A 26,513-nucleotide genomic window follows, 5' to 3' on the forward strand; every position below is an offset into this window, starting at 1 on the left:
GATAAGAAGACAACAGAGGTTATTCAACAGGGTTCTATATACAATATGATTATCTTACATTTTAAAGTGGTTTATTAAAAACATGGTATAAATAAATATCACACTAGTTACAATGAGGGTTACATCATTCATATGAGACTAGAATACACTGGATAGACACTTCTCTTCAGTACAAAATGATTGAATAACATATAGAAGTTTACAGTGGTTTACTCCTCGTCTCCCATAGTAGAACATGTTGGAACAGAACAGGACCTTTTCATGTACAGCAGATAAATCACCAGCGTCAAACACCCAATGCGCACAGCAGATCTCACGACACAAGTTAAACAGGATTGTCAGCGTTACGTAGTTATTATAAATACCAACACTTTTTTTTTAAATCAAAGTAATTGATTCTGGTTTTGTTCTTTGTAATAAGAAAAAGTATTTCCCAGATGGAGTTCTTGTTTTAGAAGAATAGATTGTTCTGTTAGTAGCTCACCTCGGAAACTCATCTCCAGTGTAATGAGATTGTTTTAGATTTAGCAGCTCAACCTCCCCAAAAAAAATCAGGTGATCACTATTTGTTCATCTGTTAATATTTTAGAGAACCAACGTACCGTTTGAATTCTAATAACTGAGCTGAGGGCGGATATCTGGAGAAGTATTAGTGCGTTGCTTTTTACATTTAAGCTTATTGGAAATATAAAAATACTGCATAGTAAAATAAAAACAGTTTCAACCACTCTGATTTGACCTAGAAAAGAGATAACAGATTTAATAGTGGTACTGTCAGTTTTATAATTTTCAATCTGGTTGAAACCAAGATCGGTTAATGGCAACACATGCGACCCCCAATAAGAGTAACACAAAGTAAATGTTAACAAAAAATACCCTGAGTTTACAAAAAAGTTGCTATACTATAATATATATTACATAACAACAATATAAAATCTGCACAATCAGTTGAATTGCTCAGACGAAACATCTTCGTTCCAGTGTCAGTCTAGAAATTCACAGTTTCAAGTTGTCAGGCTCCCGCTCTGATGAATGGGACCCACGATGGGAGAGACGTGGACGTGTACGAGGACCAGACAACGAGTGATTCAATCAGGCACCAGACAAAAAGGTTATAGATCAGCACAGTGAGGACTGGGACCAGTGTGTGTCCCACCAGCTGAACACGCAGCAGTGGTTAGTGGTGGATTAACTATTGCTTCACAGGACTGTGCAACTCAGAGAGAACTCAACACCATCCTGACTCTGAGTAACATATTGCAAAGGACTTTGGCCATAGTGGGTTTTCCCCCTTGTCATCTATCCTTAAAGCTGCATAAATCAATTTCTGACCACTAGGGGCAGAAAGACTCAAAAACAAGCTAATACACAATTTATATAGTTTTAAAGTTGTCGCTTGAATTGTTAGAAAACAATTATCTAAACACACATCCAGGAGAGACAGAGCGACATAATTATCCTGCTGTGGCTCTGTTTCTTACCTGGTGACCTTTTAGCTCTGATTTAGCCTCCACCCCCTCTTGACCAAAAACACACTCGACCTTTGATTCAGGATTAATACAAAAATATTGATTGATGCAGCTTTAAGCTCAGAACCTTTTTCACGTTTCAATCTGTTGTAAAAACAGAATTCTCCAAAGCACATGGCGACAAGTTGGTTTGCGGGGGATCATACCCAGTACTGGTTCTTCTGAAGAGTCGGAGTGGTGGCTCTGAGAATTTGGGAAGACGCTGCAGGGGAACCATTACTCCAAGAACTGGCGAACATGTTTGAATCCATGCTGTTATATCCCGAGCCGTGGTTTGACTGCAATAACCGATTGAGAACTGGGCTGCCTGGGCAGTTGGGGTTTAGCTGAGTGACAGTCACTGAGGGAACCGCCGTGCTCCTCTGGGTTTGGCCTTGGTAGGACTCACTGCTGGGGAGACCGGGGGCTTCTTTCTGTGCAGCATTGTTCTGCTTCCTTTGCCTGTGATGCCGCAGAAAGACAACGAGGACCACGAAGATGATGACCAGCAGCAGCAGGGCCAGCAGCGGTAAGATCACCATCAGTGGACTGGAGGTTTTTTGAGGGTAGGATTCCACACGAACTGGAGTGTTCCTGAAGGGGAAATCCTCGGATCCTCGTGTGGGTTTGCTAAGAGTCGTACTGAACACGTTAGTCCTGTTGGAGTTCCCCCAGCGGTTACGTGCCTTGTACTTTTGCTGGTTTTTACTTGGTTGCTGGGTGGAGAGCAGAGCTGTAGACAGGACTGGTGAAGCAGTTCCGTTTCTTGAAGTCTGCCTTGGTGTTTGAGGAACAGATGATGTGGTTGGGACAGGAGTTTTTGTGGTGGGGAAAAGTGCTGGATCATAGGGCACAACTGCAAAGTGGAACTCCCCTTTAGCAGGTTGAATGTTATCGGCTTTCAGCAGAAACACCAGTGAGTCATTGAGCTCCTGAACTCCAGTCAGGTTGGCATTCAGCTCCAAGGCTATCTTCTCCTGCATCACCTCCTGGAAGGTAAAGGACTCAGCTTGTTCGGCTTTCCCGGACATTTTAGGTTTTGTCCGAACCACTTTCCCATTTCTAGGATGGGATATAATCTCAAAGACAGGGTCACTATTGCTGATATTAGCCAGTTCTGCGGCGTTAAGGAAACTAGAGACAAGTTTGACCAGGACTCCAGTGGGAATCCTCAAACCTTTGCCAACCTGGACCAAAGGCCTGACAGTTATGTTCAACACTCCAGTGAGATTTGCCTCAGAAGTAAAGGCAGTGAATTCAAAGCTGTCTTCCGCGGAGGAGACAGAGATCATATGGTAGGACACGCTTCTAGCCACTAGATCCTCCTGTTCAAACTCTGTAACCTCTTGGTTGTCCTTCAGAAGTTTGCCAAACTTCGGAGGCCTGGTGATCTGATAGTGAATGGTGACGTTCTTCCCGTTGGTAACAGCAGCAAGGTTTTCCTGGGTCAGTGACACTGAGGTCTTGCCTTGCTCCAGTGTCAGTCCAGTGTAGTTGACCAGAGAGATGGTGATTTCTCTCACTTCTAGGTTAAAGAGTTTATATATCGGTTTATGATGCCCGTCTGTAACACTGAAGTAGAACACCCCCGAGACGGAGCTTCCATCATGGATGAAATAGATGCTTCTGTTATTGATCTGAGCTTGAGAGAAGGCCATTATCGACTCATCCAGACTTTCTTCATGAGCCAGGTAACCGTTGTTTGGTTTGCTAATCACAGAAAACCTTATATCATCGGGAGGATTGTCCAAGTCTTCCACTTTGAGATTCTCCGGCCCGAGGGCCACAGTGTCTCCTTGTACCACCACCAGACTTGGAGCTTTGGTTTTTAGCAGAGGGGGTTGATCATTCACAGGTGTGATGGTGAAGTTAAAACTCTCCTCAACCACATCGTCGTCGTCTTGAGGGCGCTGCGCCGTTTTGCCCTTCAGATTGAGCCACGCGCTGAAGACAAAGGAATCACGAGTCGTCTCGGAGTCGTCGTGCTTGTAGGTGATTCCATATTTGTTGATGATGAACTGGGAGAAGTTGGGTTTCTCCTTGGTGAGGCTTCTCTCGCCCACGACGATGACACCGTGCTGGGGCAGAGACGTTACCTGGAACCAAACCTCATAGGAGCTGCGCCGAGGCGTCGGCAGCTTGGACAACAGGTTAGAGGCGTCAAGATGAGACTCATCAATGATGACGCTGTCTCCTTCCGTTACCTCAGCACCTGTCCCCGAGAAAACATGAAGTCAATTAGATATAATTACACTTATACCGTATTTATGCAGCTTGTGGTGAGCATGTTCAAAATGTCATGTTAACATTTAGCTTAAAATACTGGCATGTACAAGTACAAACCAAACAGAACTGCAAACATAGTAGACTCTTATTCATACCTGTGTTTGCAAGTAGGACTGTGTTGTGTTCAGGTCCAGTATTCTCATAGGAAATGTCCATTTTGAAGGTCTGGCTGTCGAGGGAAGCAGGCGGAGATGCCACAGAGAAGGTCATGGTGTCCAGAGCTTCCCAGCCCACCGACTCGATGGGGGTTTGAATGTACACAACCTCTTTCCGGTCAACCTGAAGCACAGAAACTGTCGTCAATCCAGTATCTAAAATAAATCGACAAATTTGTGCGACGTCAGCCGTTCAGCCATTTCCTAAATTGAACTTGCAGTTTAATCAAGCGTGTGAGTTGCTCTAATTGGCGTCAGTGATTCTTCACCAGTCTGAAACACATGACGACAGAATGTATAAGCTTTCATAATTGATTTAAATCTGCTGTGCTCAGCAGTAAATAAAGCAGACAGAATATCACAGAGTCAACAATGTCAGACGACCATCAGAAATAACTTCTTACATAAAAGCCTCACATGTACCACTCAGCTCTAGAAGCACAACATCAATTCGACTGAATGAGGAGGAAGAGTATTTAATATTCAATTTATTATTCATACGGTGGAAATCTGGCAACTTTCCACCAGAACGGAGGAAGCCTGATTTTTAAACCTACTCTGGTTCACATCCCTTGTGTTTTGTTATGAAATGTCCTGAGAGAAGAGTGTTGAGACCTTCAGCTCGTCACTGACAATATTTTTGATACATTTTTTAGGAAAATGGCCTCTTTTGACAGAATATCAGCTTGAGAAGCGGAGAGAGAGAGAGAGAGAGAGAGAGAGCGAGAGAGAGAGAGAGAGAGGGCTTGGTTGGAATCGAACCAGCGGACTCTGGACTCGAGCCTCAGTGAACGCGATGCCCTGTAGCACAGTCACTCACCATATCTTGCGTGAAAGTGGCGATGTCGACCGTAGAGTTATCCGGCCGCCTCGTCACCAGTCGGCCCAGTTTCGGATGCCGAACCACATTGAACGTGATGACGCGAGTGGAGGTGTTGCTGATGTCATTGGTCACCGCTTGTAAAGCCTCATTTGTGATTAGTGCAGAGGAGCCTGGGGGGAGAGACAAGATATTTAATTCAGAAGAATTTACTGATGAGGTGCTTTAGATGATCAATGAAACCAGAAACTGTATCTGAGGAGAAATATGTGATTCTTCTCTGGCGTTCAGTTTATCTATGACCTCACTCGTGCAGCTGCATCAAATGTAGGAAGTCCCCCCCCCCCCCGAGACGGTTCACATCTTTTTGCAAAATATGCAAAGTATCGTCTGGAACAGAAAGATGAGGGTCTTTTGAAGTGTCACATTAAAGATGCACTGCAGATGTAACGCGCCGTCCTAATGCAGTGTGCAGTGTGTTACATAAAATCCACACAAAAAATAAAAAAGTGGATCAGCTCCTCGCACACGCAGAAAACTTCCACTTGGGGGAAACATCTTGGGTGCTCGATGACAGGACCTCACTTCTGAGAGTGTTGTCTCTTTGTAAGATCAATAACATTGTTTTCCACAGCCCCACTGCTTTGTGAAGAGTGTGAGAAAACTAAATGATAAATGACGGCAGGGAGAGATAGATGGAATGAGGGGTCGGAGCTCAGGGAAATCCATGCGTCGCTTTTCACGAGCACTTCTCTCATGGGAAGTTTCCCTCAAAGAGGAAGTGGGAGAGACGGACTTTCCTGTCTTTTTTACATTGAAATCCCAAAATGGACTAAATCGGTACGACAGGGGTTTTGCCATATTGTCAGATGTTTGTGCAGCTTTTGTTGTTGGCAGAAGATCACTCACGGCTGTGCACTCCCTTTGCATTACCATAATTTTAACCTGCTTTACTCTTTTAACCTACTTTACCAATGAATCAGTAACGAACACCTAAAATCACAGAGAGGGCCGGCAAAGACACAAAGCTACAAAGCCCACCGACCCACCTGAAGGACCCCTCCTACCTGACCTGTGAGAATTGTAATTAATTTGCCACAGAGTCACTTAAGTGCTCCCGCTACCATCCTTCTTTATAACAGGTTGATCCATCTGTTTTCCTTTGTCCTTTAATTTGTTCTACATCTCATGACTTCATGCAGTCGTCCGGCTCATCACGCCCCACCGCCCTCCTCTCCCCTCTGATGCACATTGATCTCGTGCTTGTCCTCTCTGAATCCCAGTTGACGGGAATCTGCCGCCGTGATGGAAAACATTAACCCGACGATGCTTCCCTGTGAAGTGATGATTCGATTGATGAGAAAGGAGACTGGGTTTCTTCTCTCTCTCCTGTTCCATGATGGCTGCGGGGTTCACTGTGAGGCCGGCCGTTTGGAACAGCTAGAAACAGTTTTGCTTTTCCACATGGGTGGACAACATTTTTCATTTACTCCCATTGTGACCAGTTAACAGTAACCATACATTGTGTAAAATAATTAGCTTGGTGTGTTCAACAAGAACTTGAAAGAAGCCAAACGCTGGTTTTCATAATGTGGCATATGCAAGCGTTTAGTGAGGAGTCTTTGCAGAGTTTTACAGACAGCAGCAGACATTTGAGAATTTTTTACCAGGAAGAGGTAAAACATTAGCCTCCCCTCCGCAGTGTGAAAGTGTTTGATGTCACCCCTCGCCTCATCAAAACCCTTCATTGTCAGTTAAAGCTCCCATGCTGCCCCCCCCCCCCCCCCCCCCCCCCCCCCTCTCATTGCTCCGCCCGGCACAAAGCACAAACAGGGCTGCCTCAGACAGACAGGGACACAGCTTTTCAAGCACACACTCACCCTGTGGCTGGGAAGCTCGGTGGAGCATGCCAGTTGGCAATTTGCTGCCCTCACAATATCCTCTCCTCCTAACTCACAAACCAGACCACTGGAAATCTCTGTAAAAATCTCAGAAGTGTGTTTGCACACACAGACGACGCTTGGCATATTTTTAGCTGCTGACGTGCATTCAAGGTGGTTTTATAGCAACACGTCAGCTGTCTGGTATTTGGATAATGTCGTAAGTTATGTTGGAAAAGAGCTGGTTTATTTTACCAAAGGAATTTTGGGCAGAGGACGTAGTCAGGAAGAACATAAATCCAGACACGCACACACACACCACACACACACCAGATCCATCTGTCATAGGCACTGGGAAAAATCCCCTCACCACCAAAAACCCCACAACAGAAAAGAATACTCAAAATTGTTGATTTGATCCCACACACATCATCTTGCTGCCAAAAATAAAAACACTAAGAGAACCAAATGTTCTTGATAGGACAGAATATAAGTGTGTGTGACAGTATCTGCGACAAAAATATGATGCACTACTTACTCCAGTGTTTTTGTGTACTACACATATTGTAAAGTGTTTTAGGAAATTACTTTTTTTCCCCAAAACTTAATCTACATATTTATCTGTGAAGGCCAATCAGGGTCTTTCTGGAGGTTCACGTCAGGTGAGCAGAGGTTTAAACTGTGGACTCATAGCAGGAAGGTTCTGGATTCAAACCTTACAGCAGCTCCCTCCCACAATCCAAAGACCTGCAGTCTAAGTTAATCGGTGACTCTTAACTGCCTTTTTATGTGAAAGGTTGATTATTCCTGTGTGTCGACCCCGTGACAGACTATTGACCTGTCCCGAAGCCCATCCCTCGGCCAGGGTCGGCTGGCATGGATGGATTTATTTGTTACCCATTAATAAAGTTGTGTCTTGAGAGCTGAGAGTAGAAAAGACTGAATACATTGAGAGGTGGACCAGCACGTTGACGGTTTAGTGTTTATCAGAGTTGTGGACCAGTTTAACGTGTGAAGACATGAAGGATTTACCTGGAAACACCTTCAGTAGACGGTTCCTCTCTAAACTGAGAACCAAGGCTCTGGCCGTGATGCTGAAGATCTGCCTTGGGCTGAAGTTCACACCATCGTTGACTTGGAAGTTGAATCCTCCAGACATGGAACCTGGAAATGTCATGACACAGAAAACAAGAAATTAAAACATCAAACCAAGAAGAAAGTTGCTAGAGTCTGTTTGCTGCATTAAAAAAAGAGCAACTTCATATCAGTTTTGTTTGTATATGTTTTCACTCTGTTCTCAGCTGCGTCTGGTTTCTGCAGAATACACAGAAAAAGAAAAGTGAGTGATCAGCAGTCCTGAGGCTGGTCTCAAGAAAAACTGCCATGTAAGCTTGAAAATCTGAGTCAATAAGTGACCACTCAATCAAAATCTTACGTCTATACTTGTCTGGATGTGAGTATATAAACAGAAAGAGACATTCTTCAACATGTAGAGTGAAGCTCCTTTCACACAATTCTGTTCCTGAAGGTGCAAGTGCAGGCAAAGAAAATAGTAGATATGAATCAGAGGAGTCAGTGGAAACCTGATCTGAGGCTGCTCACAGATCTTATCCACCATTTGACATCAGAGGTTCAAGTATTATCACCTATTAAACCCTGTTTAAATAAAGCTGATTCAAACCAACTTACAGCAATGGAAGCGAGTGGAATCGAACCACCGACCCCAGTCTACACACAGCCATCGTTTTGCAGTGTACTCATTTTACCTTTGTGCACAAACAGCAGCTGTCCCTGCTCGATGTGAGCCTGCGTGAAGTTGAGCACCGCCTTCATGGGGGCGCTCTTCAGTGCCAGGTGCCCGTTGCTGGGCGGAGTCACCATGAAGTGGAGCTCCTCCGGGGGCGTGTCCTGGTCCTGCACCATCAGATCCTCTGGCCTGATCTCCGTCACCGACAACACCCAGACCTGGAAACATGGTGGACAAGGTCAAACAGGTGTGGTCTGTAGTCTGCACGAACATGGAGATCATGGAGGACATGGGAACGTTAGACTCGGATCAAGAGGGAGGTAGCGACAGTATCTGACATCCAAATGGGATTCTGACATTTACTTTGAGGGACAACAGGTCAAAATCATAGACTGAATATAAAGATGGATGACATCACTCAAAAGTGAAGCCAAATTATCTTGATTACCCCCTGGTGGTCGGCTGCTGTATAGGTCATAAATATTTTTCTCTCAAAGATAGTTTCTGTCATTTTCGGTGGTTCTAGCCACACCGATGCTGGTTCAAATGTTCCATATTTCCAGTAAGTTTGGTTTTAATTGTTATAAAATCAGATGAAACTTTGTGAGTGCCTGGTCGATACTCATTGGTCGATAAGGCGGCTCCAGTACCCCAATGGCTACCACACAAACTCTGTCTTCAGGCCAAGATGGCAGTCTTCGTATATTTTGGTCTTGTCCATTTTTTTAATACAGTCTGTGGTCATGTGCTAAATTAAAGCCAAACCAACCTTATATCCAACTCTCTGCTCAGATATAATACAGTGGGAAATGAATCAGGACCAATTAAAGACCAACACACAGAGCTGATGAGTCCTCGTCATTAATCTCCAGCACACATTTCTCTCTTCTTCTTCTCTACGGGTCATTTTCCACTTCTTCTGCTCCTCGTCCACTGAAGCAGAAGTGCTATGAATAAAAATCTCCCAGGCGCCTGAAGATGATCGGGCACTAACGACCTGTGTCACTCTGAGCATCACTCAGGTCACATTCAGCGACATAATAAACAAAAAAAGGGCATCTCGGGACTAAAAATAGCCACGGAGACGGTAAACACAGTGTGAGAACAGAGTGTGGGTGAGACGCAGCTCGGGGTTAATGTAAAGGAGCTCACGCGAAGGAACAGAAGAAAGAACAAACCACAAAGAGCCTTCATCACGAACGGTTTTTATTCATCTGAGAGACAATACGATGATGGAATAAAAGAGCAGCTGTAACAGGTTGTTGTGATGTCAGACACAGGAAGGGTTACTTAAAAGCAAAGAAGGTTTCTGCCATTTTAGGTCTCACAAATTTCTCGAGTAAGTTTGGTTTTATTTGGTTAATTCGATGCTTGAAAAACGGGGTGAAACATGATTGACAGCTGAGACTGACCCGCGATTGTTGGAGCAGGTGTATTTCTCGATAATGCTGCTTCTTCCTTATCGACAAGGCCCGGGACCCCCACCTGACTCAGACTTTTATTATGCCCCCCCACCTCAAGGATGTGTTAAATTAACACACTATATTATATCATATTATACTGCATTACATTGCATATTGCAATCTGACACTGTTCACTGTTTTGCATCTTGCATTTCACTTTTTACTTCTTTTATCTATTATATATTTTTATTTAGATATGTTTATGTCTAAATAAATGTTACTTTGTATAAATATTAGAAAAAGGGAGTAAATATATATTGTTTCTTTTTATTGCTTTTCTTATGTGTGTTGTATTTATTCTGTTTTTATGTTTTTATGTTTCTATGTTCATTGTACGCACCAATAACCAGAGCAAATTCCTTGTAGGTGTAAACCTACTTGGCAATAAATACTTTCTGATTCTGATTCTGATTCTGATGATTCACAGCCCGAGCACTAAACTGCCCAGACTCTGAAGGAGCAACTTCGTTTATTGGCAACTTCTCGCTGCCGTTTATGTGAGAAATGTTTCATACCACAGAGGCAGAAGTGCACTTGAAGTGAAGTGTGAAGGGAAGTGGTTACAACAACAAAGACACGGGCTACTGGATGTCTGAGGTTAGTTTTACCATTTTAAATGACAAAGTACTGGTTAAATGTCCCTGAAATTCACTTAGAGAGTGTGATCACTAGCTGGCAGTGAGCTGGTCTCTCATTTGGTTCTGAGGGTTATTTACTGGAACAGAACCGTGGGGTCCTTTTTTCAATTAGCACCTGTAAACCACATCACACGGGTCCCACAGGGGCTCTCCCCATGAGAACAACTCGTCATGCGTGTAAGTGTGTGTTCCACTGCCGGGAAACCACGACACTTCCCATAATCCCCTGATCTGACAGGAAGTCACAGCAGGCTCAGTCTGACAAACAGCAATCAAGGAGACCCCCCCCCCCCCCCCAAAAAGACACATGAGAGCAATTTGCACAAACGACACCACAAACACACGACGGTCGAGTTTAAATAACAGTAACAGAACCGCACTTACATCTCTGATCGACTTTTATTTAAATCCTTTGAGATGTTTAAAAAAAATCTGGTTGGTTTTATCTCAACCGCACAAAAGAAAACCTGGAAATTGTAACTTGACTTACAGAAAAACAGACACAGTGAAAATGTAGAGCGGCCACAGTAGACATTTGCATTGGATGATAGTAAATACTTATGGATCTAATATTAATAACTCTACAATTTCAATTATAGATGAAATAATAAATAAATAAATAAGTTTATTTTTGGCATAAAGTTATTTCATTTTAAACTTAACAAACTAAACAAATAATTGATGCTGTTTCTTTTATCTGTATTTTCTTGTTTTGCTTTATTCTGACATAAAATGAATATTTGTATTTTTCACACAAACCTCCTGCTCTGTGATTCGCTGGAGGTTCGACTGAGGGTTTATTCAGACTTTAACAATAATCCCAGTGGCACATTGATTAATAAAATATGAGGAGTCTTTTAAAAAGTATTGATTCAGTCGATCAAAGCTGCTCCAAAACTAACATCTTATGAGGAAACAGTTGATGTGAGAAAAGCTGAGTCTTCCACAGGCTGAGCCCTGGCATGATGTGCAGGGGCAGAGAGCCACCTTGTGGACAGAGCGTTTCAAATCCTGACCTTCCACCTAATGTCCACTGCAACGTTATACAAGGACTAATGAGCACACTTGAAATAAACAGATTATCACTGTGTGCAGACCAGTTAGTGGATAAACTAATCGCTCTGTTTCTGATTTAATTAACTTTAATTCAACTGGCTTCCTGACGTTCTTCAGTCGGAGGTCGTTCTTCTCTGAATCTGCAGGATCCAGAGGAATTTGAGGCATTTGGGGCAAAGCTACAAACAATGGAGTCCGACACTTCAACCCCTCCGTCCAGCTCCACCTCTCTCAGCTCCGGCCACTGAAGCCGATAGAGTCGACGCGGCTCAGCGCACAGATACAAACCACAACTTCTGTCTTATTTACACGTTATATATTTAAAATGTAAGTAGAAGTGCTCGTCACAGAGAGGAGGCAAATGCATTTTTTTTAGATTTGAGAATAGTGATGATGGTTTGTGAGGCAGAATGGAATCGAGGCCACAAAGTCACAGCGTTTGTTATTTCCAGGTCATGACATCACGCCACTCGACACTATGATGTTTCACACAGGATTAGATTCAAGCGACACATTCCCGGCAACAAAACCCAATGTCTCTGTAAAGTCCGGGGGGGGGGGGGGGGTATTTTGCACTTAATTTAAACTTTCCATTCATAAGAGTAAGGTCTCTTATGAAATTTTTTTTATTTCCGGTCAACCAAAACTAAAATGCAAAATAGAACTTCTCTGAGAAACTGACTTCACCGTGTACTTGAACACACCAAGAATCAGTTTGTAATGTGACACCTCAACTCCCGACACCTCAGAAAACCTACGTCGGAGCACGGCCTGCGCTGCCAGCCCCCCCCCTGTCCCCCACCCCCCCTGGACCCTCCTCCACATAGCAAACATAGTTCCCCCTCATGCAGCCAGCCATGGCAACACTGCCCACATGCAAACCACCTTACAGTAAGCCATGGGGCCAGAGCTGCTAGTAAAAAAAAACAGTTTAAATATAGAGCAGTGTAGACTCACCCTGAGGACCCTGTTGGTGGTAATAGCAGGAGGCTCGTCGTTGACAGCTGTAACCTGGATGTACACCGTCTGGGCCGCACTCTGCTTCCTCAGCCCTGAGTCATTGGCCACCACGGTGAAGTTGTCGGCTAAGCTTTCGCTGCTGTCATGCACGTAGTAAATGAATTCGTGTTCCACCTGGTTAGAGATAAGGGAGATTATTACGAGGCAGAGCCTGAAACTAAAGCTGCATGGGTTTATTCAAAATTCACAGCAGCACGAAGACACTGGGATGTTTTGTGACACGGAGGTCGCGTCACTGAACTCAAACTCATTCATGTCATGGACACGATGACGTGACTTGATGTGACTTGACGTGACGTGCACATAAGGACCAAACACGTCCTCGCTTTTCACATTTTCATGAGATAACAGCTGATTTGGGGTGAGATGAAGGGCTGAGGCTGAGTCACACATACATTTAATATTTATTTAAAAAATTCTACGGTGCAAAGTACATCACATAGAATACAGAGATTATGAGCTCTGTGGTTTAAGTGGTAGTTAAATGTAGTGCTAGTTAATTACTGTACGGATAATCCCTCAAACTACTTATCCATCCAAGAATGTATTTTCAGTACAAGCATTATAAAAACACCTGTAAGTTCAGATCGTAAATGAGAAAACACTTTCCTCTTAATCATAAAATAAACTACAATCTCTGCTTATTGCCTTTAAAACCATTACTGCCACACTCCATCAAATAATTTATTCATCAACTGTAAGAGATTATCTCACCTGCCTCCTGGTGAAAGAGGTTATGGACACACCCGGATGTCGAGAGTGCTCAACGTGACCGTGCTGCGGGGGCTCGGACAAACTGTACAGGAAGTTAATCCCAGAAAAGTGTCGGTTGGTGACTTTGAGCAGATCCTGGGTCAGCGCCTTGGAGGCGCCCTCGTTCAGCGTGAAATTGGAGACCTGAAGTGGGATGAGGCGCGGGATGATGTCAACAGACATCCGAATGCCGCTGACGTCAGTGACCCCGTTGGTGGCGTCGAGCAGGAAGGTGTCATTGACTTCGTTGGGCGCTACCTGCGTGTACTGGATGTTCCCACTGTTAACGTCCTCCTGGCTAAACGTCTTGACAGGGGAATGTTTGGTTCCGATGTAGCGATTCTCCGCTTCGACAAAACGCCTGAGAAAGCCGTGAGAGGGGGCCACCTTGACTGTGAATACAATCTCGGATGGCATGTTGTCCTCGTGAGTGACCTGCAACAATCAGAGAACACAGTGACTGGTTCCATTTGAAATGTTCCATGTGTCACCAGAGTTTAGATTTCATCTGACTCCAAATGTAACGTGGCATCATTGTACAGTGAAAACACACAAACACCGGTGATCGTTCAGTTTTGACCTTTTCAAGAACCTTTAAAACCAGGAGAATAAAATAAATATTGAATAGAAGTATTGTTCTTTTATAATTTAGACTGCAGACAAACATTTAAAAGCCTTCTGTCATTATAGCTATGAAAGGATGCATGCCTAATAAACATTTATCTCAGGATATGATGTCATTAAACTGTGATGTTTCTAATTGATTAACAAATGCATGTATTATTATTTTAATAGAGTGAAACATATACAATTATAATATAGGTAAAATATAAGTATAATATCATTATTCTCATGAATATAATTCTGTTAATTTTAATTGAGAGGATTATGGCCCACTGGTCAAAACCATTTAAAAGTGAATTTAAGCATTATTGGAATTTAGAGACAAAAAAATATTAAAACTGAGAGGCAACTGCAAATATACAGAAAGTTGATTATCTATAATTGAACTGATAATGTGATATCACAAAAATATCATTTATTATAACTAACATAAACCTCACCTCGAGTTTAGTTTCATCGACCTTCACTGGTTTCCCCTCCTCCACCAGTAAGATGTTGCGATGTAACACTATGGGTGGCCTCTGGTGACTTTCCAGATAAACCTTCACATTGATCTTCGCTGCGAGTCGAAAACTTTTAGCTTTCACCGTTAGGTTGAAATAGTCGGCCAGAAGTTTGCTGTCATTGTGCCGGTAGGAAATCAGCCCGTCCTTTAAGTCCGACTGCGTGAACGAATCCACGATTGTTTCTTTGAGATAAAGACGTCCGTACTTTGGAGCCTCATCCACCTTGAAAATAACCTCCTGGTCGTCTCTGATGTCAAGGTTTGATATGACACTAAAGTTACTGGTGGAGAACGTTACTGATCGGCCCTTCTGAACCAGTAAGCCAGTGTTGACGCCGACCTTCAGGAAGGGGTCATGTGCACTGATGTCTAAAAGGCTTGATACGAAATGTTTCCCATCGGAGACAAAGAGGACAAACCTGCCCGTGCTCACACCTTTGTGGATGAACAGCACTCGCTTCTCCTCCAGGTCCTTCTGTCGAAACTGGAACAGTCGATGAGTCGTGTCATTGACCAGAACCAGGTCTCCCAACGGGATTCCACGACGCGTGTAAACCAACTGACCGTCATCGTAGTCAGAGTCTGTGTCATGATAACGCAAATCCTCCGAAGTGAGTAACCTTTGTCCGTCTCTCACTACATGGAAAACTTTATCGATAACACGCACTGGCTTTTGGTCGTTGACTAGATTAATGGAGATGTTGAACGTTCCTTCTTTGGAGCCAAATTCATCCTCGGAGATGGAGGATTTGAATCCTTGGCTGATGGAGGCAATGAAACTGAACTCATCTTGAGTCGTTTCACTGTCATCGTGAATATACATGATCCGTTCCTCTAAGATATCCTGATTGCTAAAGGTTAAGATTTTGTCGTAGCTAGCGTTGGAATTTGACTGACTAATCCGGGACAGTTTTCCATGTCTGGGGCTGCTGATGACAGTGTAGTACAAATCCTTTGCACTCAAAGTCTCCGCAAACAGATCGTCTTTCGTGATGAGTTTACTTTCTCCCTCCAGAAGCAAGAGTCCCTCGTTTCTCATGAACACACTGTTGACATCAGCTTTAATGGAAAACTGGAAATCGTAGTTCTGGGACTGAGCATGCTTGGAAACCAGATGAAATTTGAACCTGTCGTGTGTGTCTTCATAAGGCCTGTCAACGAGCTCGTAATGTACTTTTAGTTCCGTCACATTTCTTTGGCTGAAAGTTGAGTTCTTCATCAAGACTGTGGCGTCGAGCAGCAGTTTCCCTTTCTTGGGTGTCGTGAGAACTCGGAAATAAAGGTCGTCCTCCGAGAGGGCCACACCTTCAGCTGTGGCAAAAATATGTTCAGAGTCCAGCGTCACTTTCCTCACTTTATCCAAGTCTATCATAGTATTCCTCGTCAGGTGGTACTTCACCCACGTCACAGTTATGGGGAAGAGTACTTCTGTGGCTGCCTTGGCGGCCACATTGACTTTGCACTTGAAGTAATCGGTGGCATTGGAGGTCTGGATGTCTTGAAAAGTGCTGACATACCTCAGCCGCTCTTTTTCAAGGAGCCTTTGGGAGAAAGTGTCAGTTTGCCTCCATTCACCGCTGGAGTGAAGCCTCTGGAGTTCTCCATACTGAGGGGGTTCGGTGATATCATAACGAACATCAACAATCTGTCTGACAGCATTGGTTTGCACAGCCAGGTGCTTTGAACCAATTATAGCCGTCTCTCCTTGAATTATCTCAAGACCTGTGTTGTTGGCAATTTTGTACTCCAGTGCTACAGCCATGACCCTCAGAACCACAGTGTTGCTGACCTTTTCCCCATCGCCAACCCGAAGGACTATCCTTGAATTTCTAACCCCAGCGTGAACGTAGTAGACCCTCAGTTCCTCCAGGTCTAGATACGAGAATGAGCTCACTGATTTGCCAGGGGTGTTTTCAACTTCTAAATAGCCCGCATCGGCGTTCAGGTTCCCAAGTACAGAGAAGACAAGGTCGTTGTTGCTGCTGTCAATGTCTGTGGCCTTCAGAACATCTGTGGTGAGGTGTTTCTTCGAGTTCTCCAACAGGACAAAGAGATTTCCTTCAGGGAGGCTCAATTCAGGTGCATCATTAGTGGGTGTCACAGTAATATTGTACCGGTACAATTTATTTCCCTTCAGATAACCAGGAACTTGCTTTCTACTGCTAGAATAAATAGAAAACATGAAGAAGTCCTCTGGTTCCTCCGAGCCTCCGTGGATATACATCACTCGTCCATGCCAGAGGTCCAACATGCTGAAGGTGTTCTCCTCTTGGTCCTGATCAACATCAAGCCTTATCTGACCCCGAATAGGTTGCTCCTGGATTCGGAAATTAATCTGGGATTGTCGAATGCCAAGCTGCTTGAAGTCCAAGAGAACCTTGATGTGTTTGGCATCAAGAGATGCCCTGCCGCCTTCTGGTACCACAAGGTTTTTAATCTGCACAAAATTTGAGCCATACCTTCTGTCCAAGCCCCTTGCAAGAGTGGACATGTGAAATGACGGTGTCGGTGTCACCAGGTGAAAGAGGGATCCTGGAGTGCTTGTCGGACTCACTGTGGTTGATGGTTCTGGTTCTTTCTCCGGCTCACATCCAACTGAGATATCCTTGGTGACCACAGCACTAGAGAGACCCGTCTTCACTCCGTTGACCTCAATGTTCTTCAAACAGCCTTTGAATGAACCTCCTCTCACTCGCTTTCCAGACACAGAGACGAGCCCCACCTTTTTGACTTCTGACCTGGTGCTGTCGTCAATACCTCCAACGAAAAGAAAACCTTTAAGATGAGGTCCCTTTGCACGAGAGCCGATGTTGCTTTTCACCATCTCTCCATCAACAGATAGCTCCAGGCTTTTGGACCCGAGATGCAACTTGATGGAATGCCATTTCCTGTCATTGATGAACGTGAGCGAACGAAGCTCCGTTTTCGCTCCAGCTTTCCCAACAATGGCCACTGGGAAACCTTCCTGGATCTCCACAGCGACAAAAGACCCCTCTCTGGCTGAACTGTACAATATTATTCCCTCTGTTGATGAAGTGTGCACAACACACTCGAACAAACCCGCTCCCTGTTGGGCATTCCAGGTTGGAAGAGAAATGTAAGCTCTTGAGCTGAAGAAACTGATGGGGTCCTCCTCTGTGGCAAGGAATTGGGGACTGCAGCCCAGAGACACCTCATGGACAGTCTTGAATCCAGTATATGGCCTCAGTGAGGACAGCAGGTCATGTTCGTTGAAGACAGCGTCGTCCATGCATCCTCGGAAGCCTATCGGGTCTCTGGGGAGATAAAGTCTGTCCAGGCTGCCCGAGCCTCCAACATAGAGACCATCATAGATGTTGAGATTATGATGGGAGCCCGGCATCTTGGCACTGGTGTGAGAGTTCTTGTCGACGGTCAGAGTGATGTTGGACTGGACATGCTGGACCTCCACAGAGTGCCAGGCCAGGTCGTTGAGCTGGGTGCCCCGGTCTGACTGCAACACTTGCTCCCCCGATCCAAGATCCAGTTTCAGCTGAAATGACAAAACAACTCGATCACAAAATCTGCTATATCATAGGAATAAAAGGTATGATACTGCTCAAATCTTTTCCTAGAAGCAAAATTAATTTGATTTACAGTGAACAGTTTTAATAGCAATTATATAAATTGCAGTTAAATATGAAAGATAAATCCCAATATATCTTTATACTGTATGTCCTTGTTGCAGCCAAACAGACATGCAACTCTTTTGTGTGATCATAAAATGTAGATTTTTCTTATATTGTGACTGTGTGAGATGAAATAATAAAATAACCTTTACTATAATATGAGTTGAATAATTAACTGTAGACACCTGGACAGGAAACACGGGATAAAGACTGTTTATGTTCCATGATGTCACCTGTTTTTCTCAACAGTGCTCTTTGTCTGTGATTTCACACAGGAAGTGAACTATTACCTCTTTGCCTTCAGCTATGTCCTGAGAGCGTCATGTCACCATCTCCGAACTAATGCTGCGTTCAGATGACATGCTTGTCAAGGCTTGCTGCTGAGTCCCTGATATTCATGCAGGGGTTTCCAGGGAGCGACGCTCACGTCTGACTCACATGGAGCGAGACCCCAAGCTCGAGGAAAGCTTGTGTGGGTGAACAAAAATAAAAAAATAATCTGCCGACCTGAGGCAGTTTAAGGAGCAGGGACGAGTGCTTCTCTACTTGTGCTCACTGAAGTACGACCGTGTCACCCAGTCGTCAGCATGATTAAACCCCGGTCGTCTAACAGTCTAACCCGAATAGAAACACAGTCACAAGGATTTCTTTGAGTTTGATGCACCAACACTCTGATGCAAATCCAAGTGTTTCTACAAAAGGCTTCCTACAACACGTCTGTCCATTCTCTATGTTGACGGAGTTTGGCAGAGCTGCTTACGGGATGCTTTAGAAGGGGCGAGCGTCTTTCACCTTTAAATCCTCCCAGAAATGCTCGAGTTGTGGGCTAAAAATAGAGCCTCTTGCCTAGGACAGAAACGTGCCCTAAATTTCTCAAGAGTTCTGAAGGTAAACACATCTTGTCATTGAAGTAAATCTCCGGGGAAGTGTGTCGGATGTTTCTTTTTTTCTGTTTTTAATAGCTATAAATCCACTGGCTGCACAGACACAGCTCACAGCTCCACTGTCGGTAAACTTTTAAATCAGTTTCTAACTTTTGCAGAACTAGTAACAGTGTTTTAAGACGGTTCAAAATGTGCCTATTGGTGCATGACATTAATGGGTTTTCGTTACAAAGCCAAAAGGCAAATGTGTTTTTATGCAGGTTGTATCTGTCAGATTTCAATCTGATGACATCTGGTATTAATATGAATAGATTAATATAAGAAGAGAAGAAATTGGCCATCCCTGAAGCTGCCTTTTTGTGACTACTTGCTTTTCAATTTGTCTCGTCTTCTATCCAAGGTTCTCTCAAATAACTTGAGGACTGAGGACTTGTGTGTTTACAAGCAGTTGCACGAAATCATTCCTTCTGACCACCTCCGAAGGTGATTTAGCCGGTTGGGTTATAATCCGTCCTGACTGTGCCTGTGTACACACCTGTGTGAAGGCATTGTCCTTATCTGTACTCTCATGTGGTCTGTCACCATCCGATTAAATCCCAAACCCAAACACATTTCATGGACTGCATGTGAAGTTTAAAATAAAGGGGGGTTGGGATAAGGGTCTCAATAACAAGAGATTTTCTCAAATTAGTAGGATTCTACGATAGAAGTCAATGCCGTGAGCTTCTCTTTATCAAATAAGAAGACATTTTGAACTTCTATGTGTTAATTCTACAATCAATTTCTCATCTGACTAGGCTTTTAAGACTACACTGCATTGGTACTTGAGCACCTATAGTTGGTGAAACCACACCCCCACTGGAAACTATGTTACACATTCTTTCACAATTTCTTGAAATGCCATTAATTCAATAATAAAGATTAACAATAAAAAAGAAAATCCTTTGTCTGTGCAGTAACTGAGGACCTTCAGATGTGCACACCAGCCGTACACTCATCAGTTTAACAGTGTTTGATAAATGAAGAAATGTTTTCATCAGCTGCAGATTGTGTTTCACTGTGAACAGGTAAAAAAGATGTGACTCATTTAGACACAATAGAAAACACACACATCTGACTGCTTTCATTATTTCCTGCTGTCTACTGTGACAAGAGGCGACTGGTATGGGGGTTAACACTCAGCTCGCACCATGCAGGCTTGTCTGCTTGTGTTACTGTGTTGAGAGACTGACACTGTCAGCTGAGATGGACCCATAGCTCACGGTGCTCCGGGTCTGAGAGTCTGTTGAGTGAGCGTGTGTATGTGGTCAAGCGCGTTCCCTTGCATGCATTGTATGCACGTTCATATGCAGCGATGCCCATGTGTGCGTGCATGTGTGCGCTGATGTATGCTCCAGCACATATGCTCCCGTGCCGAGGGCCCTGGATGTACCCACCTGCAGGCGGCCGGCGTGGAGCTCCAGTAGGAAGTAGTTGGTCTGGCCGGCAGCGAGAAACAGCAGGCCGTCGGTGCTGGAGGTTCGGAAGCGGACGCGCAGCGAGTTATGGTCGGACGACTCTGTTGCCTTGAGCTGCACAAAGCCGTCGCCATAGAAGGAAGCTGCGGGAAGAGACAAAAGAGAGGGATTTCTTTTTAGAAAGTGACAAGCGAGAACTACAGGGAGTTGATATATGGTGTCCAATGTGGTGATCACAGTCTTTTACAGGCTGTTAAAAATCAACGCATGACAACTGAGCTGAGTTCGAGGGAGAAGAGGAAGAGGAAGAGGAAGAGCAGCGACGACAGCAAACACAGAGCGAGTCAAGTCAAGCATTGTGGTCTTAATATAGCCAACATGTGACATTTAAATGTAAAAGCCAAGCTAATTATCATCCTGCTTGTTCTTTACAAGTGGGGCACGCGCACACACACACACACACACACACACACAAACACACACATGTGTCCACGCACACACACACACAAATTATACCTCAGCTGATGTAAAGAATGCTTGCAAGTGTCTTTGGCTCTGCTCAGCCTTCCTGGTGGGCCCGCTCTGTTTGTACTCCATACACTGCACCATAATGATTTACATGCATTCAACTGCAGCAGGAGTATAATTAGGATTTCTGAAGCTCTACCTGTCCGATAATAACCACTCTGAACCAAACAGAATTGCAGGTTTACGTCTCAGCTCGTTTGTAGCTTGAGGAGAAAGTTGCTCGTGGACTGTCCGAACCCACGGTGGCGGCTCTTCTCAATTTTTAAAAACTCTTTTGACTTATGTGCCACAGCAGCAGTATCCCCACCGAGGCAGTGGATGTGGAGGCGGCTCGGAGGGAGCAGGGCGTGTTGGGGCCTGCCCTGCCCTGACAGGAACCTTCAACCTGAACATGAAAGGCTCTGAAGTCCCCACACTGTCTGTGGCCCCTTGTTCCAGAAGCAGCTTTGGCGGATGGACCCAGCTGTTTCTTCTACCTCACCTCCCTGCCATTTCGCATCACCCTGTAATCTGCGCTGACTTGCTCTGAGGCTTTCTCATCGGAGACTCCGTGCCCGGGCACCACCAGTTCGGTTTTTAATGAGCTCCACGAGTCCCACGCATATTCAAAGGTTAACAAACAAACATGTCCGCCTCTGTGAGGAAACATGTCCCCTCCACGTTTGATTTATTGGGAGTTGACGACCCAGAGGCCAGAGCGGCCGGAGCTAATGGGCCTCGGTGACTCACTGGTGAAACTAAGAGGAAGTTAATGGTAGTTAATGTGTTTACTTTACTATGTGAAAAGGGTTAATGCACTAATGATCAAATCCAACCTGAATGAACTGTTGGTGCAATTAAACCAGTAAAGCATGTGAATTCGCCCTTCAACCATCACTACACACACAAAGAGGAACAGCAGCTGATTGCTGACTGAAAAAAAAAACGATAGTCATCAACCTAAATGCAACAAAAACCACATGTGTCCTCTGCTAACACATATACAAAGGTAAGATTTTTTTTAACTAAATAGAAGAAAGAAAAGAAACGTATCAAGTCTGAGGAGTTTTTCTTTAAATTTAAAAAAGGGTTTTTTGTAAATGTTTCATAAAAAGCCAATTTCTCTTTTGACTCACTCAGTAAATTATTGAATGGTTTCCAGTAAAAAAGGAAACAACAGAAAATCGAATGAATCGATCAGATGGCGCTGAATTCAGTTTTTCCTCTTCTGTAGTTTTAACGCTGAACGCTTAAATACCAGATGTCACCTGCAGCTCCATCATATTCACCACAATCCAGAGTTAAAAAAGATAAATCAGATTTTATTGTTGAAGTTTTCACAGTTTAGGTTTGGTTCTAAACTCTCAATTACTCTCAACTGACATTTACTTCCATCATCAACTATTATACTGAATATTATCGATTCTTGGTTTAATCAGTTTATGAAAACAGGCGATGGTGCAATTTCTTACACAAATGTTGAATGTTTTGGTATTTTCCCATGAAACAGGTCTCAAAACAATTAACTGATTAAAATAGCAGTTTAGTTTGCAGCTCTCTTGCTGAATTCATTAATTTACCCCTAAACAAACATATTTCTAGTGAGCCAGCGTTCTTCCATTTCAAAGACGTTTCCCTCACATGTCTCCACCTTCTCGAAAAAGCTTAGTAAAACATTTTCTTCATTTCAAATCAACGATTCCTCTCAAACCTCTCCCCGCTGATCCAGTGGACATTTGTATTCACAGTTTCTACCAATTATATTGTTTCTGTGTGTCCTAACAAAGGCAGTCACCCGAAGACGTCATTTTCATATTTGTTGTGGACAGTTTGCCTTATTGCTCTTGTTTGTTGGAATCAAATTAACCACCGTTAACTATCCAGTCTGTCCTACGATGCGCTGATCAGTCGGGAGTAAAGTGCACGTGGCCTGCTTGATGCTAAAATGCAGCTGGAAATAAAATAAATTAATTGGCCCACAGGCACAACAGCGTAAATTATCCCTATTTGGACCCTGACTCAGACAAACTGAATTTATTGTCCTCTCTCATTTATACGTCAGGCTCGTTCATCTGACTGGCTCTGTGTACATAACAGCGTGGGCGGGGGAGCACTTCCGAAAACCAGCCAAGAGGAAAGCAATGACATTTTTCCCTTTAGTTCACAAGGATGGACATGCACGCTCCACTGTATGTTGGCGTCATCACAGCTCTGTTCAAGTCACATGACTGAACGTCATGTGACTTGAAACAAAAGGGTCGTCCCCCTGAAAAGGTCCCTGTAAGAGACGGACTTCTTGGAAAGGCTGCGGTGGGAAGAATATCTGGGATGTTGCAGAAACACAGAGATTATGGGACTATGTAAATGAGAGACCTCCAGAAAGACAGAGCTAACACATAAACACACCTGTGTGCACCTGAGTGCTCCTGCCGAGGAGGAATCCGGTTGTTCTGTAATCTACGTGTCTGCGTGGCCACTCTTTGTCACACTTTTTTCTTTTTGTGTGAGAATTCTCAAACCAACAACAAAGCCAGTGACCTTTCAGTGAACACCTTACAGTTAATTTGAGGGACACGACCAGGCCTTGTCACGGCCTGTGTGCTCGGGTTATACAACAATCCAGAGATGCAACCTGACGGAAGTGTCTCTTTGTTTTTTTTTGTTCTTTGCCGACTGTCAGGTCTGATGCTTTATCAAAGCCTGAGACGTGGATGTTTTGGTTGAGATGTTTCGATACCAGCAACGGAAATGCCTTTGATACTGCAGACACAGACAGGTCAGGCATCAGTGAGTACACTAATCTGTGTACTGATACTACATCTTTAAAGTATGTTGGCTTCATTCCAAGTGCCCCCCCCCCCCCCCCCCCCCACAGACACACACACCATGACGTCTCCTATTGTTTTGGAAACAACCATTTTGAAGCCGAGACTTTGGATATTAACAAAAAGCATCTTGTATTTTTTCAAACAAAATATACCATATTTGGACTAGAAGGCGGGTGAGGAGCGAGGGGGCGTGTCTGAACGTTGAACCAGAGGACTCTGACCCCGCCCATCTACGACGACAACTGACAACACTGAGCTCCCGACTGCGGCGTAAGAACTTTAGGTGCTAAGTAGCTTCCTTATTTGGTTGTAAACTTCATGCTAAATGTTAAATTAAAAATCTCATTATTTTTCCGAAATGAGATTATACTTATCAGCCAACATATTTCAGCCTCCAAGGAAGACTCGGCTAGGATCGGATCGTTCAGGGTTCAATACTATACTATGCACAATATAAAACGCTACAAACAAAGTACAATATACTGCAACACTGCGTCAACAACAAGGTCAAATTCAAGAATAAACATTCAGTATTTATGGGATGCGTAGTTCCTTCACCTTTAAAATAATGATGTCAAATGTTTGTGGTCACGGGTCATTTTGTAGCTGGTCGGCCTGGTTCCAAAACGTTAAGACTCTGGCGATTTACTGAAAAGTCAATGAATATAAGGAAAATGGAGTCGTTGTTACAGTAGGTGGTGACAGTGACATCCTTCGCAGCAGCGTGTAACAATCGTGAGTTTCTAGCTTTATTTACTTGTCTTCTTTTTCAATTATTAATAAATCTTTAATTTTCATTGTCCAGGATTCAACCTGAGCCCATTAAGCAGTGATAGCAAGCATCACTTCCATACAGGGTCAGTACAGCAGTTAAAATAGGTTATATAAGTGTTTCTAAATGCACTGGGATCAGTACTCTGGAGGATTCCAGGTATCTGAATCAGTTTTAGGAAGGAACAAAATGGTTTCAGAACATCTCTGGTTATAACAAAGCCACATGGTTCTTGCATGAAGGGAGGATGAACGTATGCAGAAAGTGATGCATCACAGTGGAGCCACTGTCTGTACTGTAGTTGCACTCAGCCAATGATATGGTGAGAGTGAGTCATAGTGAAGTAATTCCTGATTATCCCCAGGGGGACAGCGTGGGGCCAATCTGAGTGTAGATGACACATAGCCAACAATCACATCAACCAGACTGGGCTGATGGATGCACACACACAGTTGTAAATAATGTACATCTGGAGAAAAAATAAGAAACATATTTTTCCCTGAGGTCCCACAGCAGCGACCGTCCATTTCCTTCAACTCATTTGAGTGTGCTATTGTCACAGTCAGATAGTTCTTCCAGTGCAGTGGGCATCACAAGTCCCATTGCTGCTGCTGCTGCCTCTGATGAGGTGAGAGTGCTGTGGGTGCTTCAAGCAAAGTATAGATCCTGTGTGTGTGTGTGTGTGTGTGTGTGTGTGTGTGTGTGTGTACCTTGCACAAACACAGGATCTAAACTCTGATGCACATCATTGCGAGAACAAATATGGATAATTCATTGGAAAGATCACACAAAATAATCATTCATCTTAAGTGGGAGTGTCTCGCTGCTGCTGGAATGAAATGTAACCCTAACAATCTAAAATTGATAATCCCAGTATTTATCTAATACGATATACAATAAATACTGGGAATATACATTCATTTGATATCGTGTAATGCAAATACTGGGATTATTAGCATCACTAATTTGAAAAAACCCACAAAATAATCATGCATCTTAAGTAAGAGTGCTGTGGTTGGAATGAAATGTGACTTTGCAGCTAAATAATCTAAAACTAATCTAATCCCAGTATTTATTTCATATGACATAAAACAAATACTGGGATTATTGGCTTTATTCATTTGGAAAATCTTGCAAAATACTAGATCATGACCAGATTAATAAACGATCAAGACAGCCTTATAACCTAAAAGTGATTATCATAGTATGTATTTCATATGTAATAACATAAATAGTAGGATAATGAGCCTTTTATTCGATACAAAATAAACACAGGGATTATTAGTCTCACTCAGAAATCATCCCACATAATCATGCATTTAAAATGGGAGTGTTCTGGAATGTCCACAGTCCCATTCTGTCGAGCCCAGCTGGGTGTCTCACTGCAGGTTAACGTTTTAAGACCAGTGAGTCCCCACAGAGATTCAACAGCACATCGAACAATCCAGTGTGACACTGGTTCTGCAGATACACAACTAGAGAAGCTGCAGCGAGGACACAACGCGCAGGGAATAACACGTTAATGATTATGTTTAGGTTGATTTCTCTGTTTTCATGACCTGGAGATTATGAACTCAGGGAAACTACCAGCACGTGAAGCCAGAGTGAACCAGTGCGAGCTTGTGTTCACACCATCAACACTTTGAATCTGGTTTGTGTGTCGTTGTGGTGAGAAAAAGAGAGAAAAGTTGCTTTGTTACCTCCTGACGCCAACTCGACCAGGAGCGACCACCAGAGCAGCCCGCAGACACACAACTTCCTCCCGCTGTGTGAGTCCATCGTGTCGGCTGGTTCTCCCCCCGGACCCGTGTGTGTGTGTCCGTGTGTGTGTGTGTGTGAACAGTTACATGTTCACAGATCTCACTTCTCCTCAGATGATCCTGCAGCAGGAAACAAGCAGAGTCCGAGTCTGCTGCACAAAATCCTCCAGTGAGCCTCAGACTGGAGGAGCTCGAAACTCCGC

At 43.8% G+C, this 26,513-nt stretch overlaps 1 protein-coding gene across 1 annotated transcript; it reads right to left on the bottom strand.

The window, feature by feature from the left end:
• Positions 1 to 55: 55 nt before the first annotated feature.
• On the bottom strand, positions 56 to 26,513 carry cspg4ba (chondroitin sulfate proteoglycan 4ba). The gene is made up of 10 exons (XM_053421654.1): positions 26,251 to 26,513; positions 20,423 to 20,586; positions 14,391 to 17,966; positions 13,288 to 13,761; positions 12,511 to 12,687; positions 8,416 to 8,614; positions 7,682 to 7,813; positions 4,770 to 4,942; positions 3,890 to 4,073; positions 56 to 3,720 (listed from the first exon to the last, which is right to left on the bottom strand). The coding sequence occupies exons 1-10, from the start codon at positions 26,327 to 26,329 to the stop codon at positions 1,670 to 1,672; spliced, it is 7,209 nt and encodes a 2,402-aa protein (XP_053277629.1). The 5' UTR covers positions 26,330 to 26,513; the 3' UTR covers positions 56 to 1,669.

This window comes from Pleuronectes platessa, chromosome 4 (assembly GCF_947347685.1).
Source record: "Pleuronectes platessa chromosome 4, fPlePla1.1, whole genome shotgun sequence".
NCBI lineage: Eukaryota > Metazoa > Chordata > Actinopteri > Pleuronectiformes > Pleuronectidae > Pleuronectes > Pleuronectes platessa.

Excerpts from the sequence above, each read along its gene's own strand:
- cspg4ba (XM_053421654.1), bottom strand. The coding sequence starts at position 26,329 with ATGGACTCACACAGCGGGAGGAAGTTGTGTGTCTGCGGGCTGCTCTGG. Across the intron at positions 20,587-26,250 it reads GGTCGAGTTGGCGTCAGGAG|CTTCCTTCTATGGCGACGGC; the intron begins GTAACAAAGCAA and ends CTCTTCCCGCAG. Across the intron at positions 4,074-4,769 it reads CCACTTTCACGCAAGATATG|GTTGACCGGAAAGAGGTTGT; the intron begins GTGAGTGACTGT and ends TCTGTGCTTCAG.